Source organism: Vespa velutina, chromosome 2, assembly GCF_912470025.1.
Source record: "Vespa velutina chromosome 2, iVesVel2.1, whole genome shotgun sequence".
Lineage (NCBI taxonomy): Eukaryota > Metazoa > Arthropoda > Insecta > Hymenoptera > Vespidae > Vespa > Vespa velutina.
In genome coordinates this window covers 19,423,361-19,438,835 of record NC_062189.1, presented here as the reverse complement: position 1 = coordinate 19,438,835, position 15,475 = coordinate 19,423,361, and the positions used below count along the sequence as shown (strand labels likewise).

Below are 15,475 nucleotides of genomic sequence, written 5' to 3'. Positions count from 1 at the left end.
TATGAAATCGCGAGATGGTGAGAATACACTTCGCCGCGAGGAACAATGGCTCGTTTGGGGTCGCGTAGCAGCTATGCGTACCTATGACGCATGGCCCAATATCCTTGTGGTACACGACAGAGTATGGGCGTACGGCGGCTCCCCTCACCCTTATCCTTCCTGCCGCTTTCTCTCCTCTTCTCGTCCATCGCAAAGCCAGACAAGGCCGGCCGGTCCACGCTTATGTTCCTCTCGCAGAAATTCTCATGCTCTAGCGCCTAGGGCTCATTGCCGAATTGATCGCGATTGAAGTTACGCGCGACAATAATTGCGCGCACGTACTATATGCGCCACGGACTAAGCGAATTACTCTACGTTATTTCGAAAAATCGTTCTCTCTCATCTTTCTTTTCCGTCTCTTTTCTATTCGATTCTTCTATTTCGAGAGTCCCTCCTCCCCTCCCCTCTATCTATCGCCTCTGACGGATCCAATGCGCGCAAAAGAATAAATCGTTTCCTTTAGAATAACCTGGACGGTACATAATCTATATATAGATATAACTGTCGGAACGCGTTGGAAAAAGATTCTGGATAACGAATGGGACGTGGCTGGAAATTAGACGCTTATAGAGCTTTCACAACATCTGATTTGTCTGTACGAGACGTACCAAAGTTCTACATCGTTTACGGATTATGATTTATTGGCTTTTCGCGCGACGTAGATTTATCGCTTGGTCTTTTCTCCCTAATCTTTCTTACTTATCAAGACGGTCGCGCAATAGTATCTCGAAATTCAAAAGATCTCTTTAGGTAGGGTAGGCTCGGGGTCTGACTGTATCGTAGGTTTATATCACTAATTTTTTCAACGTTCGATGATCGCGCTCGATCGATGATAATCCTCGAAGCAAAGGATATAAGGGGACCTTAAGTAAACGTTCCTCCATAACTATGTCCGTTGTGATTTTGATCGAAAAATAATAATCGACGTTTCATGGAAATAAACGATCAAAAGCCAACTATTATTTCCTTGTTGTCGTCTCTTGGTGTTGTTAACTGGAGAAAAAGAGTTATGCATCGGTAACTACGATTGGTATTTGTAAGTCGCATGAAAAGAAGACCGAAGAAAGAATTTCTCATGATATTAAATCTTTTCATTCATGGTCGAGCGTATGCGGCATCTCTTTTGGAAAGAAATCTACATGAGAGAGAGAGAGAGAAAGGAAAATTCCTCTCGAGCGGTCGCTTTCTCTTAACGGAATCCCTTTGAAAAAGGTTTCCTTTTCATTATTTTTTTTATCGAGATACTACTAGTGCATATATCTTTACGCGTACACACGGACATACGTAGAGTCGCGTGTATAGGTCTGGCGGCGAACGGAAACGATTTAATCCCAACAGAAAGACTTTTTTGAGCCGCAACGAGCCATCGTTACAACGAATGGTACTACGCGGCTACGATTTTCGAAAAAACATTTCGTCGATCGTTTATCAGTCGGTACTGAAAGAGCGAAAAAAGAAAAGCATCGTTGTAGATAGATACGTATGTATATCTATCTGTGTGTATGATTCGTTTTGACGGGGGAAAAAGAGAATCGAAGTGGCGGGGGTGAATCACACAAGCGAAAGGATAAAAGAAGCGATAAAGAGATTTCGGTTGTCGGGCATCTTTGGTGCGCCAACAATTAGCGTGGATTGTTGTCGGGCTTGGAATGCGGTCTCTGTGGAGAAAGGGTACGCGCGGATGTTGCTGGGATATACGTATGCTATTATATAGAGTATGTCGGAGGAAGAGAAGGACTACCAGCGAAGGGGATAAGGGACGGTCGTAGATTCTGCTTCGCTCTCGCGTCCCCACGTATTTACGCGAATGCGTCTGTGTCCGTCTCTGTGTCTCTATGTAGGCGCGAGGGTGGGTGCTGTTGGTGGCGGTGGCGACGATGGTTTACCGTACGGTCGTACATCATCGGCCGAGTTTGCGCCGATTTAACCGCCCCATCCGCAACTGCGACATACCGTCGGCTATGCGACCGACTATGCGAGCGACGAGAGACTATGCGAACGATCGCGCGAATCAGCCGAGCCACGTTCTATCTCGAATCGCCCTAGGCCAGGTCTCTCCTACCAATAACTTTCTTATTATTTACATTAGAACGTGACTAAAGTGGAACTTTATCGAAAGGAACGTGCACCGTCTCTAACCCTTTCATTGTCTTCGAAACTGATATTTTCCGCTTAAGAAATGGATATCTCTATGCAATATTTGTACGATATATCGATGGCATAGAGCGTTCGTATATGTCTATCATATATTTGCTCGTGCAAGCACGATATAGCTTTTTCAATGCGAAAGAAGTAGGAAAATATATCGAAATCTTGGTTTACTTTATCGATCGAGCTGTTAACAAGTAGTCATAACTATCGGTGCTCGATTGAGACCTAGATCGACTCGCGTCTAACGGGAAGTGCGTTTATTTTAAAGACGAGAGAATGGTGTGCATAAGGAAAATTGTAATTAACGTATCTAATTATTTCTATCGAACGTTACAAGGGTATTTATAAGAGAAGAAACGTTGGACGAGAATAGGGTGGATGATAGGTCGAGAGAAGAAAAGAAGAAGAAGAAGAAGAAGAAGAAGAAGAAGAAGAAAAAAGACTATAAGAATTTTCGGTACAATCGTTTCAATGAGATAGAGATCTCTCTTCGGCTCGACGGTACTCCCACGATACATCGAATTTTTGTACGTAGCAAAAGCTACGCCGGAGGGATATGAGATTGGATGGATGGAACTATTCCTCAAAGGCATCCTTCGGGATTTCGTCCTTCTTACGAGGCAGTTCCGTACGCTCGAGTGCACCTTCGTGTCCAGAAAGTATCTGAATATTCTGATATTTCGAACCGATGTTGCGCGCAACGGTAAGAGAGTGCACGCGGCGTGACAGTAGGAAAGAAAAGAAGAAAATGCCGAAGGGAGAAGCACCAAGGCGATCCTTTGATCCGTTCCTTCGGCAATTTACTGGCTAACTTGGTTCTTTCTCTTTCCATGTGGTGTCCTTAGTAACGGAAGAGTATGAAAAATTTCACTATGGTTTTTGCGTCTGTTTGTCTCTTTCCGTTTCTTTCCTTCGCTCCTCTCATCCCTTTGGATGCTTTCACACTTTTTATTCTTTTCATATCGAAAGATCCTTAAACGTGACCCATATTAGATCGTTACTCATCTTTCTTTGCTATTAGATTTGTATTTTTATATTTGGATAAAAGGAAAATGCGAAAAGGGATATAGAAGTATAACGTCGCTTGACAAATTCGCGGCTCGATTCAATTTGCCTATGAAGGATTGCATTTTCGGAGGGGAAAAAATAAAAATATAAAAAAAATATTGCCATACCTCGCGTCTGTCTCCGACGGCTAGACAAATTGACGTTCGACGCGATGACGAAGTATTTTCGGTAAAAAGTCAAGGGAGAGAGAGTGGGGGGGGGTGGAGGAAGGAGGAGAAGCTATTACGCCTCGGGACAAAAGTGCTGTGTTCATTAAAAAGAACGAGACAGAGAGAGAGAGAGAGAGAGAGAGAGAGAGAGAGAGAGAGAGAGAGAGAGAGAGAGAGAGAGAGAGAGAGAACGATGCAGAAGGCAAGAAAGGGACAAAGAGGAAAGAATAATCGGATCGTTAACGGGAATGGAATGACCGGTTGATCGTACGAATTTGCAAGAATCGCAGGATTCGTTTCTCTCTCTTTGTTTCTCTTGCTCTATCGTTGCTGCTGTTGTTGCTACTTTTCAATAGGATGTTGTCAAAGGTATCGTTCGGACAAAACCAGACGAAACGCTTTTCACAAAATTCCTAATAAAGCGAAAGCGTGAGATACATGCGGATCAGTATTCTACGTGTTACGACCGATTGTTTCCTATCAATGCCAATGAATGCGTTCTTATCGGACGTTCTCAATTTGTTTGATCAAACGTTATTCGCAAGCTTTTCTATCGAATTCTCTCTATTTTCGATTTTACAAGTAAAGATATCACCTTTCGTTCGTTCTGTCTCTCTCGCGCGCGCGAGAAAAAGGATAGAGGGAAAGGGCGGCGGCGATGCAGAGGGATCGATGCGGGAGAGGATGAGCGTGCTTTTCGTCGAATGCGAGAGAGTCGAGGCGAGATTAGGTAAGCAGCTATCGTTGATTTTGGCAAAGCGCTTGCAGGTTTACGCGAGCGGCGAATGCCGTGTGTGTGAAAAAAAGTGAGCTTTTTTACGCGGTGCTCGAAAGCGAAGTACGTTTACGAACTTATGGTGCACGACGTGCAAAAGCGGTACAGACAGCATTATCGTCGCCGTACGTAGTCCGAGCACGCGTCCCTACCTGCCAGAAGTCAATTTCCTCTATCTCGATAAAACTCCCACCCCTCCTCTTCTCATCTCATCTTTTCTCCTTCCTTTCCTCTCGTAACACGATTGTCCTACTAGCAAATGTGTCACTCGGTAAAAACCTCCTACTTCCGCATGTGATACGCAAATTTTTTTCTTTTAAAAGTCGATTTTCACGTACTCGGTAAAAAACGATTGATATCACGTAGATATCGTCAGACGAAAAGGGATTTGAGATCGTTGCATCGTGAAACTCAATCGGTACATTAAAGGGCCTTCTGATCGACCAAGCGAAAATCTTGTTTTCCCCGAAGGACACGATCGGTAGAAAGGTTCGAACGCGTTTGATTTATCGCACGAATCCCTCGCATAATTCCATATGGGGTAGGAGCGTCGAGAGACGGTGGTGAAGGATCCAAGGGGAGGAAGTGTCGAGGAAGAAGGAAGAGGGTTTCACGTCCGTATATGCGCGCTAGAGGAGTTCTAATAATCTAATACGCCACGATTTAGCCGCAATTTCATGCATTCTCGGGCACACACACGGCGTGGTCGAACGATGCCATCGAGACGCCACGCATTCTTAGCGTGTTTCCATGTGTATATACGTCTCCTTGTGTACGTATGCGAGAGAGAGAGAGAGAGAGAGAGAGAGAGAGAGAGAGAGAGAGAGGGACAGAACTCGATGTCACGATAAGACATCGTCTCGGCGATCACTAAAATTTACACCGTGAACAGTTTTCATGCTTATAAAACACCTGCTCTCGCCTCATCATCCTGCATTTTCTTTATTTCTATAAAATCGATTCGTAAGAGGACGAGTTTTTTTTTTTTTTTTTTTTTTTTTTTTTATCTCAAATTACGGCGACACGATGAGCATAAAAATGCGTTTTGTTATTAAATGACCTATAAGAAATTGATCGGAGCTAATCGAAAAACTTTTATTATTAGGTTCTTCGAAACAAGATTTATTAGAATCATCGATTTACTCCGTTCGATAAACAGAAGATCGTTTCCGAACGATGATAGAAACGGTATTATGAAGTTTTATCGTAGATCTTACATTTGCCGCGATCGTTTATTTTAGCATCGATAATTCGAACGGTTATATTCCGTAGCATTCATCGCATTCTTCACGCGGAAACTATCTATCTTATAATCTTTCCCTCTTTCGCTCTTCCGTCCTCCTACCGTCGAACCTATTTCTACGTTTCATTCGATAGCCGCCACGATATCGCGCATCGAAAACGTCCAACGATCACGCGTAATACGAGAAACGGAGTCGCGTTTTTCCCTTCCGATTTAGCGCTCGCGTGCACGTTAAAAGAGCTGCATTTTATGTGCATGTATACACACACACACACACACACACACACACGTAGAAGGGGCAAGAGCACCTTACGTATTCTATTCCGACGATCTACACTCAATCCGCACGCGACGATTTCCGACGATCGCGAGGGATTTTACGATTACTTTTGATCGTACCTAGGTGAAATACGGTTTAAGGGCTTCTTACCTTTTCCAGATATTTTTCTACGAGGACGTTGCCATATTCCTCACTTCGGATGGGATAAAAAGCAAGAGTTGAACAAATTTAGAGAATGCTACTGAGTTAATAAAAGGGGGATATTTGGGATTTGAATTTTTAAATCGTAATTAGCTCTACCGGCGAACGTAACGATACAGGAAACGAAATACATCACGTATTTTAGTATTCTACGATAAAAACGTTTTTCATGTTCCGTACAAATGTTATATTTTCTCTGAAATAAAAAAATCTAATCTCATTAGGATATGATAGCAGTGATAATAATTAATAATTACCGTTCTGCTCTTTCACGTCTCTCTTTTGTCAAGGGTAAATAGGAAATATGATCTTTGGCGATTAGCGGAAGGGTCCAAAGGAATAAACGTAAGAGGCAGGAAGACGGAGATGGAAAAAAAGAGGGTCAAAGTTGGCTGCTCTAACGGTAATCGCGAGAAGGGTATCGCGATGACGCAAGCCCTTCTCCAACTCGGATTAATTAGACGCGATAGGTCGAGTAGGTAGCTAAAGTCGTTGCCGACTCGGTTACTCCTCGCTACGGTCAATTTCTTACTTTCCTCTTGCAGATCGTAGGATAGAAGAGAGAGAGAGAGAGAGAGAGAGAGAGAGAGAGAGAGAGAGAGAGTGCTAGCCCCTCCTAAGTTTCTAGAGACGCTTCACGGAAAACTCGCGCGGAACCAATTTGATAATATCGTTGCTGTCGTCTTTCGTGGTTGTACCTCTTAGAGGTCTGTGAAAAGAGAAGGAGGAAGAAGAGAAAGAGAAAAATGAAAGAAAAAAGGAGAACGCCTCGGGAAGTTTCGGAGACAATAGAGTTATGTATATATCTAGGAGACGCATCCATGTACATGGTAGAGAAAGAAGACTCGCTACAAATGCGACCGCCATTGTCCTTCATCCCTTCCTTCCTTCCTTTTTCTTTTCCTTCTTTCATCCTGCACACCAGAGATAAGGATAGAAGAAGATGTTGTGAGAAATGAAGAAACTCTCTTTCCAACGTAGCTCTCTTATATGTACGAGACAGAACCGTTAGAGAGGGATTCGATGCAGTTCGACGGCTCTTCGAAGATCTTCTTCCTCTTCGTTCTTTCGGCCAACCGTACGTATCGAAGGAATTTCATCCGTATTCGAAGAACGTGTCTTTCGATTTCTCGAATATGATCGAGAGAACATTTTTAACGGGACGGGAAGAAAAGAAGCAAAAGTCGCCTTTTTGCAGTCAATGCTCGCGGTATTTCGAACGTTCTCCTTCTACATGAAAATTCTCCGAGAACGAGACATTTAGTAGACATTTTTAAGAGATAAAAATTGTTCGTCGATAGATCAAAAAAGAGAGAGAGAGAGAGAGGGGGGGGGGGGGGGGGGAAAGAAAAAGAAAAGAAAAAGAGAGAAATTGGACAGACAACGTAACATTGCCGAATGTAATAATATGAGAAGGAGAATTGAAACGACAGTTTAAATTGATAGCGCACGATCGTTGGCAGTGATCGAGGTTCTGCTATAGTCAGGCACAGGGTTTGACACTCTGGAACTTCTGTATTCAATGACCGTATATGCAAAGGGTGGAACACGTTCATAACAGATAAATTCGAAATAGCATTAGAAAGAAGAAAAAGGTAAAATCTTTCGTTGATCGAGGCTCGATGGAAGAAGGATGTGAGAGTAAATTTCTCCTGCGGAAGATGCGGAAGAACCGTAGCTTCGTCTCCGACGTAGTAATTCGATGGCTTCTGTTTCGCGACTAATTATGCCCTTGAGAGGTATCCGATCACCCTCGTACGGCGCACGGACGCTCGTTATCGTGTTTCGTGACACGTAGACGTATAAATTCCGAAGTAAGCTATATCGTATATTATTACACTAGTAGTACGCGGACTCCTAGACGAGCTTTTCGTTCAGGTTGCAGAAACGCGGAGGAATCGAAACGTATGTAATACATAGATATATACATAGACTATATTGCATTACACACACACACACACGCACGAACGATAGTACGTGCATATATATATATATATATATATATACAGTCATATACAGCTACATACGTATGGATATTTGAAAGCAAAGTCGTTCCCGAGGGTGACGCCTTTGGTATAGTAAAGGCTCGGAAGGAGAATGGAGAGGACGAAAGGGAGAAGAGGGAAGGACAGTTTATCTCCGGCACCATAAACGTGCTAGATATTATGGATAGTGGACTGAGTTACGGGCCAATATTTCTTCGTAATTATTCTACGTTCCTCGGTAGTAGATAGCATCGGGGATAACGGCTATATGGCTTGTACGAGTCGACTCGCGCGCGAGCGATCCCTTCTCTTCTCTGCTCCTTTGCTAACTTCCTCTTCTCCCTCCTCCTAGAATTTACCTTCCAATTTTTTTATTACCCCGATGAGACAGACTTTCGAACGCGATATTGGACTTCTTTTTTCATGGGTTCGATCCAAAGGATTTATTGCCGGCATTTATATCCTCGCACCGAAATGAACGATATAAGCTTTCTCTCTTTCTCTCCACCCCCCCCCCCTCCCCTCCTCCCCCTTCTCCCCCTTCACTCTCTCTCTTTTTTGCTCGATCGAGTAGACTTTATCGTTTCGATCAAAGTTCATTTCGATTCGAACTCGTATCGATGATTTTTCTCGAATAACAAGTCGCAATTACCTATAGCAAAAAAATTTCTAGACACAGAATAAAAAATAGATTAAAACTTTTGACGAATAAAAAAAAACAAAACAAAAAAAAAAACACCTTTTGAAATTTAGTGAAATATCTGTAGATGGTAGATACGCAAAGTGATTCAACGAACGAGCATTGAATTCGTTATGATCGCGGTCGATTAAAAATGAGCGAGCATCGAACCGGTGAATCGACATTTTTCCAGGACGCGAAAGCACGCGTTGTTCGGCGCGTTTACGAGTAGCGCTTGCTAGCAGAGCTTGCGAGGTGCTATTCTAAGCGTACGTGAAACCGATTTAATAGAAATGGCTTTTTACATAACGAGATTTTCATGTACGCCAGGAAGCGCGCTCGGTCGTACTTTGACCCGTTTTTATCGCGCGAGCACCCGTCTCTCCATGTGTATGTATATGTGTGTGTGTACGCTTGTACGGGCGCGTATGAGAGTACGTAGGTATTATCGATGTTCGTCGTCGCTTCGCTCGCAAGATCGATGATGTTTTATCGAGGAGCGAGATGTTGGCTGACCGCGGCTTATGCCGCGTCGAAGCGAGTAAATAAGCGTGCGGATGACGGCGATACTCGTCAGAGGAAATCGAAAAACGAAGAGACGAACACCAACGAGAAGCTGCGAAAGCCGTGCGAAACTTATTTCCTCAGCGAGACGTCGAGACGCTGTAAAAGAGAGAATTCGACACGTCTTCCTTCTTTTTCTCTTTGGATCCATCCCCATCCATCCATCGCATCCATCCATATATTATATATGTATTTTCGATCGTTCGATCTAACAGATCCGTCATTTTCAAAAAGAATTTTTATTGTTACCCGTCCACTTTCTTTCAGTTTTATCTTACTGCAATTTTTTTCCTTTTCTTTTCTTTTCTTTTTTTTCTTTTTTTTTTTTCTTTTTTTTTCTTTTTTTTCTTTTTTTTTTTTTTTTCCTTCTTATACTTTTTCTCCTTATTTATTCATATCGTAAATTGACCGAAAGTAAAAAAGCCCCTTAGGTACTTTTTTTTTTAACTTTTAAGACAAAGCTTTTCAAGAAGGAGCCTGATCCGAGAACTATTCCTTCCATTGTATATTTATATTCTTTGAATTCGCACAATACAAAGCGAATTATATAACTTTTCGCGGGTGTCTTGATAATATTACGCGAGATACCAACAGCAAAATTGAAGGAACTATTTTCTAACTGATATAATTTAGTTCCTTTATCAAAAGTACCGAGACCAATTTATGATAAATTGCGTGAATATTTTATATACAAAGTTTTATATACCCGTATTCTCTTTTTTTTCTTATTCGAGATAATTTTTATTATTACGTTGTTCATATATATCGCGTAGGCAAGGGGGTGATAACCAGAGAAAAATTCTTTTGTTTTCTTTTCGATAAATTAATTAAAATGCAGATACGAGAGTGAAAAGAGGAGAGAAAAATTTCGTGATTTCAATGAACACGCTAACACGGACGCGTCGACCCTTTCCGCGATCGTTTTCACTGGCCGTAGGGCAAAAGGGAAGGTATACCACTCGAGAACTAGTAGGAGAAGGTAATGGGAACGATCGATGGCAAAAGTTGCGCGTAATTGTTCGAGAGTGTTTTCCCTTTCTTCTTCGTTCAGAGTCGCGCACCATGGAACGTAAAGAGAGAGAGAGAGAGAGAAGGGGGGGGCTGTCGGGGTGGGGGTGGAAAAGGCAGGTAGCCCGCACCGGGAGACGCACGGGAAAGTTAATTCCTCGTTATTTCGCTACCCCTGGCAACGATTAACGAGAAAAGAGGTGGAGAGCGGATGATGCCTTTTCGTGCGAAAATCCTTGGAACGCCGGCGATTAGTCGAAGAAAAGCCCCTTCGGGCTAAGGATTAATTTTGGAAGTTCGACTCTTCGTTCGACTCTCGTTTCCGAAGCAAGACGATTACACCGAGATCCGAACGATAATGATCCAAACCAATGTTGATATCGCGCTCTTTCTAGGGGTTTTATTTTTGTCCCGTCGGGGAGGGGCGCGGGGATAACGAAAGAAGAGAAATAAAAGAAAAGTAAAGAAAGGAAAAGAAAAGAAAAGAAAAACAGGCGACGAGTAAAAAGCAAATTATATAATTGGAATATTTTCATTTCAGGATGGTCCGCATGATCGGCGACGAATTCTTGACGGAGGAACGGGACCGAAAATACTACGCCGACCATTATACGTGCTGTCCACCGCCCCTCTTCATCATTCTCATCACCCTCGTGGAGGTGAGTGGATAGAAGCGAGTAGAGTAATCCGTAGTCTGTAACGAGCGTTCCATGCTGTACAGAAGCTAGAGAACCGTGTTTATATAGACGGACTGCTCTTTGATCTTGGACCGTGCACGCGCGAGCCTTGATTAGTAAAATTTTAACGAGACTAATTTATACACGGATGGACCACCGTCTCGCCTACGCGTCCACGAATCCACGTAGTCCCGGCAATGTGGCTGCTTTGAAGGTTTTAGATCCTTCGCGTCTCTATACGTGAAAAGAAGACCTAACATTAGGTACTTGCTTATCTTCACTATCTTTCTTCTATTTATTTATCTTTATATTCGCGTATTGTATGTATAATTATATTATATGTAATTATTATGAGAGACGTAAAAGTTAAAATCCACTTTCTCCTTTTCTTTTCTCTTTTTTTGTTTTTTCTTTTTTTTTTTTTTTTTGTTTTTTTGTCTCTTCCCTTTTTTAAAATTAGCAGATTGCTAGGACCCTATTGGAACGCTCACAATCGGCAAAAGAACGTCGTTGGTATACTGTATCAATTTACCAATTAATGGAGATTTCGTTCTTCCTATTATTTGGATGAACTTTTTTTCCTCCCTTGCTCGGAAGGGAAGAACGTCTCCGAGCGAACCAATTAGCAGATTGTCGTTGGACCGAGTGGAGTGTTAACGTTCCAGTCACGATCGATCCGAACGCGAATACGGATACTCGAGGTTTGGAATGCCAAAGGAAAAAAACTGGCTTTGGGATTGGAATCTAGATGCACCTGGAAGAAGAAAGGAGAAACGACGGCTAAGACGACCGGAAGAACGTTCACCGGTAGTAATTAAATTCGAGATTTAATATTGATGAACGAGCGTATATTCGACGCAAATATTTTGCACATTTATTTTCGTATGACGCTCCACTTTTTTCTACGATCTCTTCTTTGCTCGGTTTTATATTACCTCGGTTTTATATTACGCATTCGGAGAAAAAGTTACTGTAAATATTCGTTTAGTCATATTATTATAAAATGTAAAGGGAAAGTAGTAAAAGGGTATATTTCATCTATTCTAGGAAAGATATACCGAACTGTGTAACGCAACTACGTTAACAAAGCTGCTAATAGCGCCAAGAATATTTACCTTGGTGGTAACGCGAATACGTAGCGGGAATAGTACGTGCACATAGGTGTCCTAGCTTGCACACGTACTTGGTAGAATATATTGTTTATACGATAACTAGCGCTGTCCGCTTCTCGAGTATCCCTTGCCACCATATTTCGCGGCAATGAGCGGCGGCAAACTTTTATCTCGGCCGAGGGCTGATGTATCGTTTCTCGCGCGCACCGTTTTCCAACGAGCGTGTGGGTCGAAGAGTGCCACGGTGCCTTTCGCTCGTCCTTTTCCTTTCTTCCTTTTCGTGCCAACGTGAACAACGGAGAGAAAAAGAGAGAGAGAGAGAGAGAGAGAGAGAGAGAAACGAACGAGTTGGAAGGACTCTCGCTCAAGGGTATACATATCGGTAAAGGGAGAAAGCCGGTAATCTTTCGTGCGGAACCGACCTTTATTTCTGGCTGTCGCATATTTTCTTTCTGTCGGCCGGTGTTCGCCAGTAACAGAGAAAGAGAGAGACTCTCTTTTGCTCGTTTCGAGAATCGATAATCTTGATCCTACTTCTTTCTAGCCGTCGTATCTCTATCTTTCTCTTACTCGCCTTTTCTTCTATCTTTTCTACTTCAATTTTTCTCTCCTTTCTTCCGTCGTCTCTCTCTCTCTCTCTCTCTCTCTCTCCCTCTCTCTGTTTACATCGTATCGATATCGTAGCGAATATACGGTTATCTAAACAACCGTGAGGCTTTATCGATCGATACATATTCCTCTTCCTTCTTCCTCCCATTTTCATCCACCTTCCGCTTCCGCGCTCTACAACTCGTTCCTCACCGTCGGCGTAGTTTACATCGTCTCGTCGTACGTTGAACGTTAGCCTCGAGGCTACGTACACGTGAGGATGTTCTACTTTATTCATCCACATCTTTTCGATTTCTTTTCCTTTCTTTTCTTTTCTATATATATATATATAAATATATATATATATATATATATATATATATATATATTTTCTTTTTTCTTTCTTTCTTTTTTTCCCATTTTCGCTGACTCTGCAAGTTTTTCTTAAATTGTTATTCGAAACGATAAAATAATTATTCGAAGAACATTTTTATCTAAAATGATCGAATCAATTGTTATCAGTTATTCTCGTTTCTTAGTACGAATAGCATCGATCATTAATCCTTTAGAAGGTCGAAGAGTCTTTTGAATTCGCTCTTTCTATTCTGAAGCTTGAAACGAACTTTACTCAAAGGTATAAAGTTCTTCGATAGATAGAAATCAAGCGAGGACAGACGGATTTCTGGTTTGTAGCGAAAGGACGACCTTGAGATAAGGGTGCCGGATATTACGGAGGGACGGAACCAACCGTATCCATCTCTCTTCCTCCTTCCCTATCGCTAGTTCTCTGCTCCCTTTCCGAAGCAAGCTGCGACCCTATCTATACTCCAACCTCTCTCTATCTCTCTCTATACCACCCTCGACAACCCCTTCACCATCATCCGACTACTCCCCGACTAAACTAACCTCGTTACAGAGGAACGATATTACAGAGCGAACGTAGTCGCGCTTAACTGCAAACCGTTGGAAGGACGGATATTAAGGGCTCGTTTACCGTTGCGAGAAAAATATGGCTTTACGTAGTAGAAATATCTTCGGCCAGTGGGCCGATTAGAAATTTGCTTGATCGACGATTATAAAATCGATAAGAGAAAAGGAAATGCATTTGATCGAAATCATTTTTTCCTTTTCCTTTCTCTCTCTCTGTCTCTCCCTCTCTCTCTCTCTCTCTCTAGCAATATACCTTAGCTTTTATGCGTGTAGTTTTCTCGACGAAAAGTTAAGAGAAGGATCGAAGATACTTAACTACATGGAAAACGTGTTATATATAAAGTCACGCGCGGCGAAAGCGTCTTCCGTGATCTCGTTGATGCCGTAGGGTCTATGGAAATCCACGGCAATCCCTCGCGGACACGTCTATTCCATTGTCCCTATGATGTTCCATGGGATTCGAACATATAGATTCGCTAACAAAAAAAAAAAAAAAAAAGAACAAAGAGAGAGATAGAGAGGGGGGGGAGACGAAAAAAGATAAAGCATATCTTTCCCTATCGGCAGTAACTAAATTATATCAGTAATATTAATTTATTCGGTGGATAACATCGAAGAAAAGCTAATCCAGAAGATGGTTAAGATATTTGTTCGTGAGAAAGAATTACAAAGAGTCTTTTTTTGAATCTCTTGATAAGATTATAAAGAAATAATAACGTGAAAAAATATCGCGAAAGGAGTATTCGTAATAAGAAAAATTCATTTGGCAGGTTGAATGTAGTTATACAAATATTCATTTAACCAATGGCACAGCCTATTAGGAGAAAAGTCAATAACAGCTAGACGAGTATTACAATATTACTCTTAAAGTTCTCTTCGCTTTCTAAATACAAAGGCCGCAGAGGTAGTAATTAAGTATTCTTAAAGTTTGAACATTTTCTATGAAGCTTTGAATATTTCTTTCTTTCTCTCTCTTTTTCCTTTTAACAACGAGTTAACCCAATTCAATTTTAAATCCGCATCGTCGCGTTCTAGCCGATGAATACTTACTTCAAAGAAACAAACTTATTCTTTCGAGGAGCTCAACGTTGCTCGTTTAATCCATCGAAGAATAATCGAAATTGACGAAGCAGGAAGAATCCGTAACGCGTTCTACAACCCCGTTATATCCGTGAAAATAGTAATTTCGCCGTGCTCTCGGCCGTGGCCACGAGAGAGATAATATTTTACTCAAAACTTCTTTTTTCTACTCCGTTAGGGAAAAGTCGTTACTTCGAAAGTAGCATACTGCCACCGATTGTAACAAACAAATCGCAGTAAATTTTCACGGTCTAAAAGTACCATTAACGATGATAAAAAGTACGTATTATTCTACAACCATCCCCCCTCCCATCCCCTCCCCTCCCCCTCTCCCTCTCTCTCTCTCTCTATCTCAATCTTTTTCGCGAGCAAGAGTCGCGATGCCAGAACGTGCACGGTTTTTTCTCTCCTGCAACTGCAACTTTATAATTTACTACGACGGGGTAATAACTGTAACGAGAGTGGAAAGAAGTAAGAGGTGAAAGAGGAAAAGGGAAACAGAACAATATACGGTAAAGAAAACGGTATACTTTGTTCCTAGCGATTCGAGTTATTACGGAGACGAGAAAAGAAATGCAGGTTGATGCACGATCGGCCTTGTTCCGCTAAGAGCGCATTTTTTCTAGCGAAACAATTATTACTCCGCGATACTACGTGTACGTAGAAATAGTACGCGTATACGTGGATACGTATCCTTGTCGTTTGTGCATAATCCGTGACCGTGCACTCGCCGTGTCGTGTAGTCCATGGATAGGAATTTGACTGGAAGCGTGTCGAGTAGGTCTCCTTCGACGCAACACGAAGATCGAGAATCCTCCTATCCGTTACCTATACGGATCGTTTGCCTCTTTTCCCTCTTTCCTTGCGTCTAGCTCTCTTTCTTTCTTTCTTTCTCGTCGCGCTTTCTTAACTTCTCCGTATCAGAAAATCTACTAGGATATGGTAC

General features: G+C 42.1%; 1 protein-coding gene across 6 annotated transcripts in view; it reads left to right on the top strand.

The window, feature by feature from the left end:
- Positions 1–15,475, top strand: part of LOC124946820 (protein rhomboid) — a 236,201-nt gene that overhangs the window by 158,646 nt on the left and 62,080 nt on the right. For all 6 annotated transcript variants that reach the window (XM_047488126.1, XM_047488127.1, XM_047488125.1 and 3 more), the window contains one exon: positions 10,684–10,801. In XM_047488126.1, the coding sequence (XP_047344082.1) occupies positions 10,684–10,801 (118 nt within the window). The remainder of the gene's footprint in view (positions 1–10,683; positions 10,802–15,475) is intronic.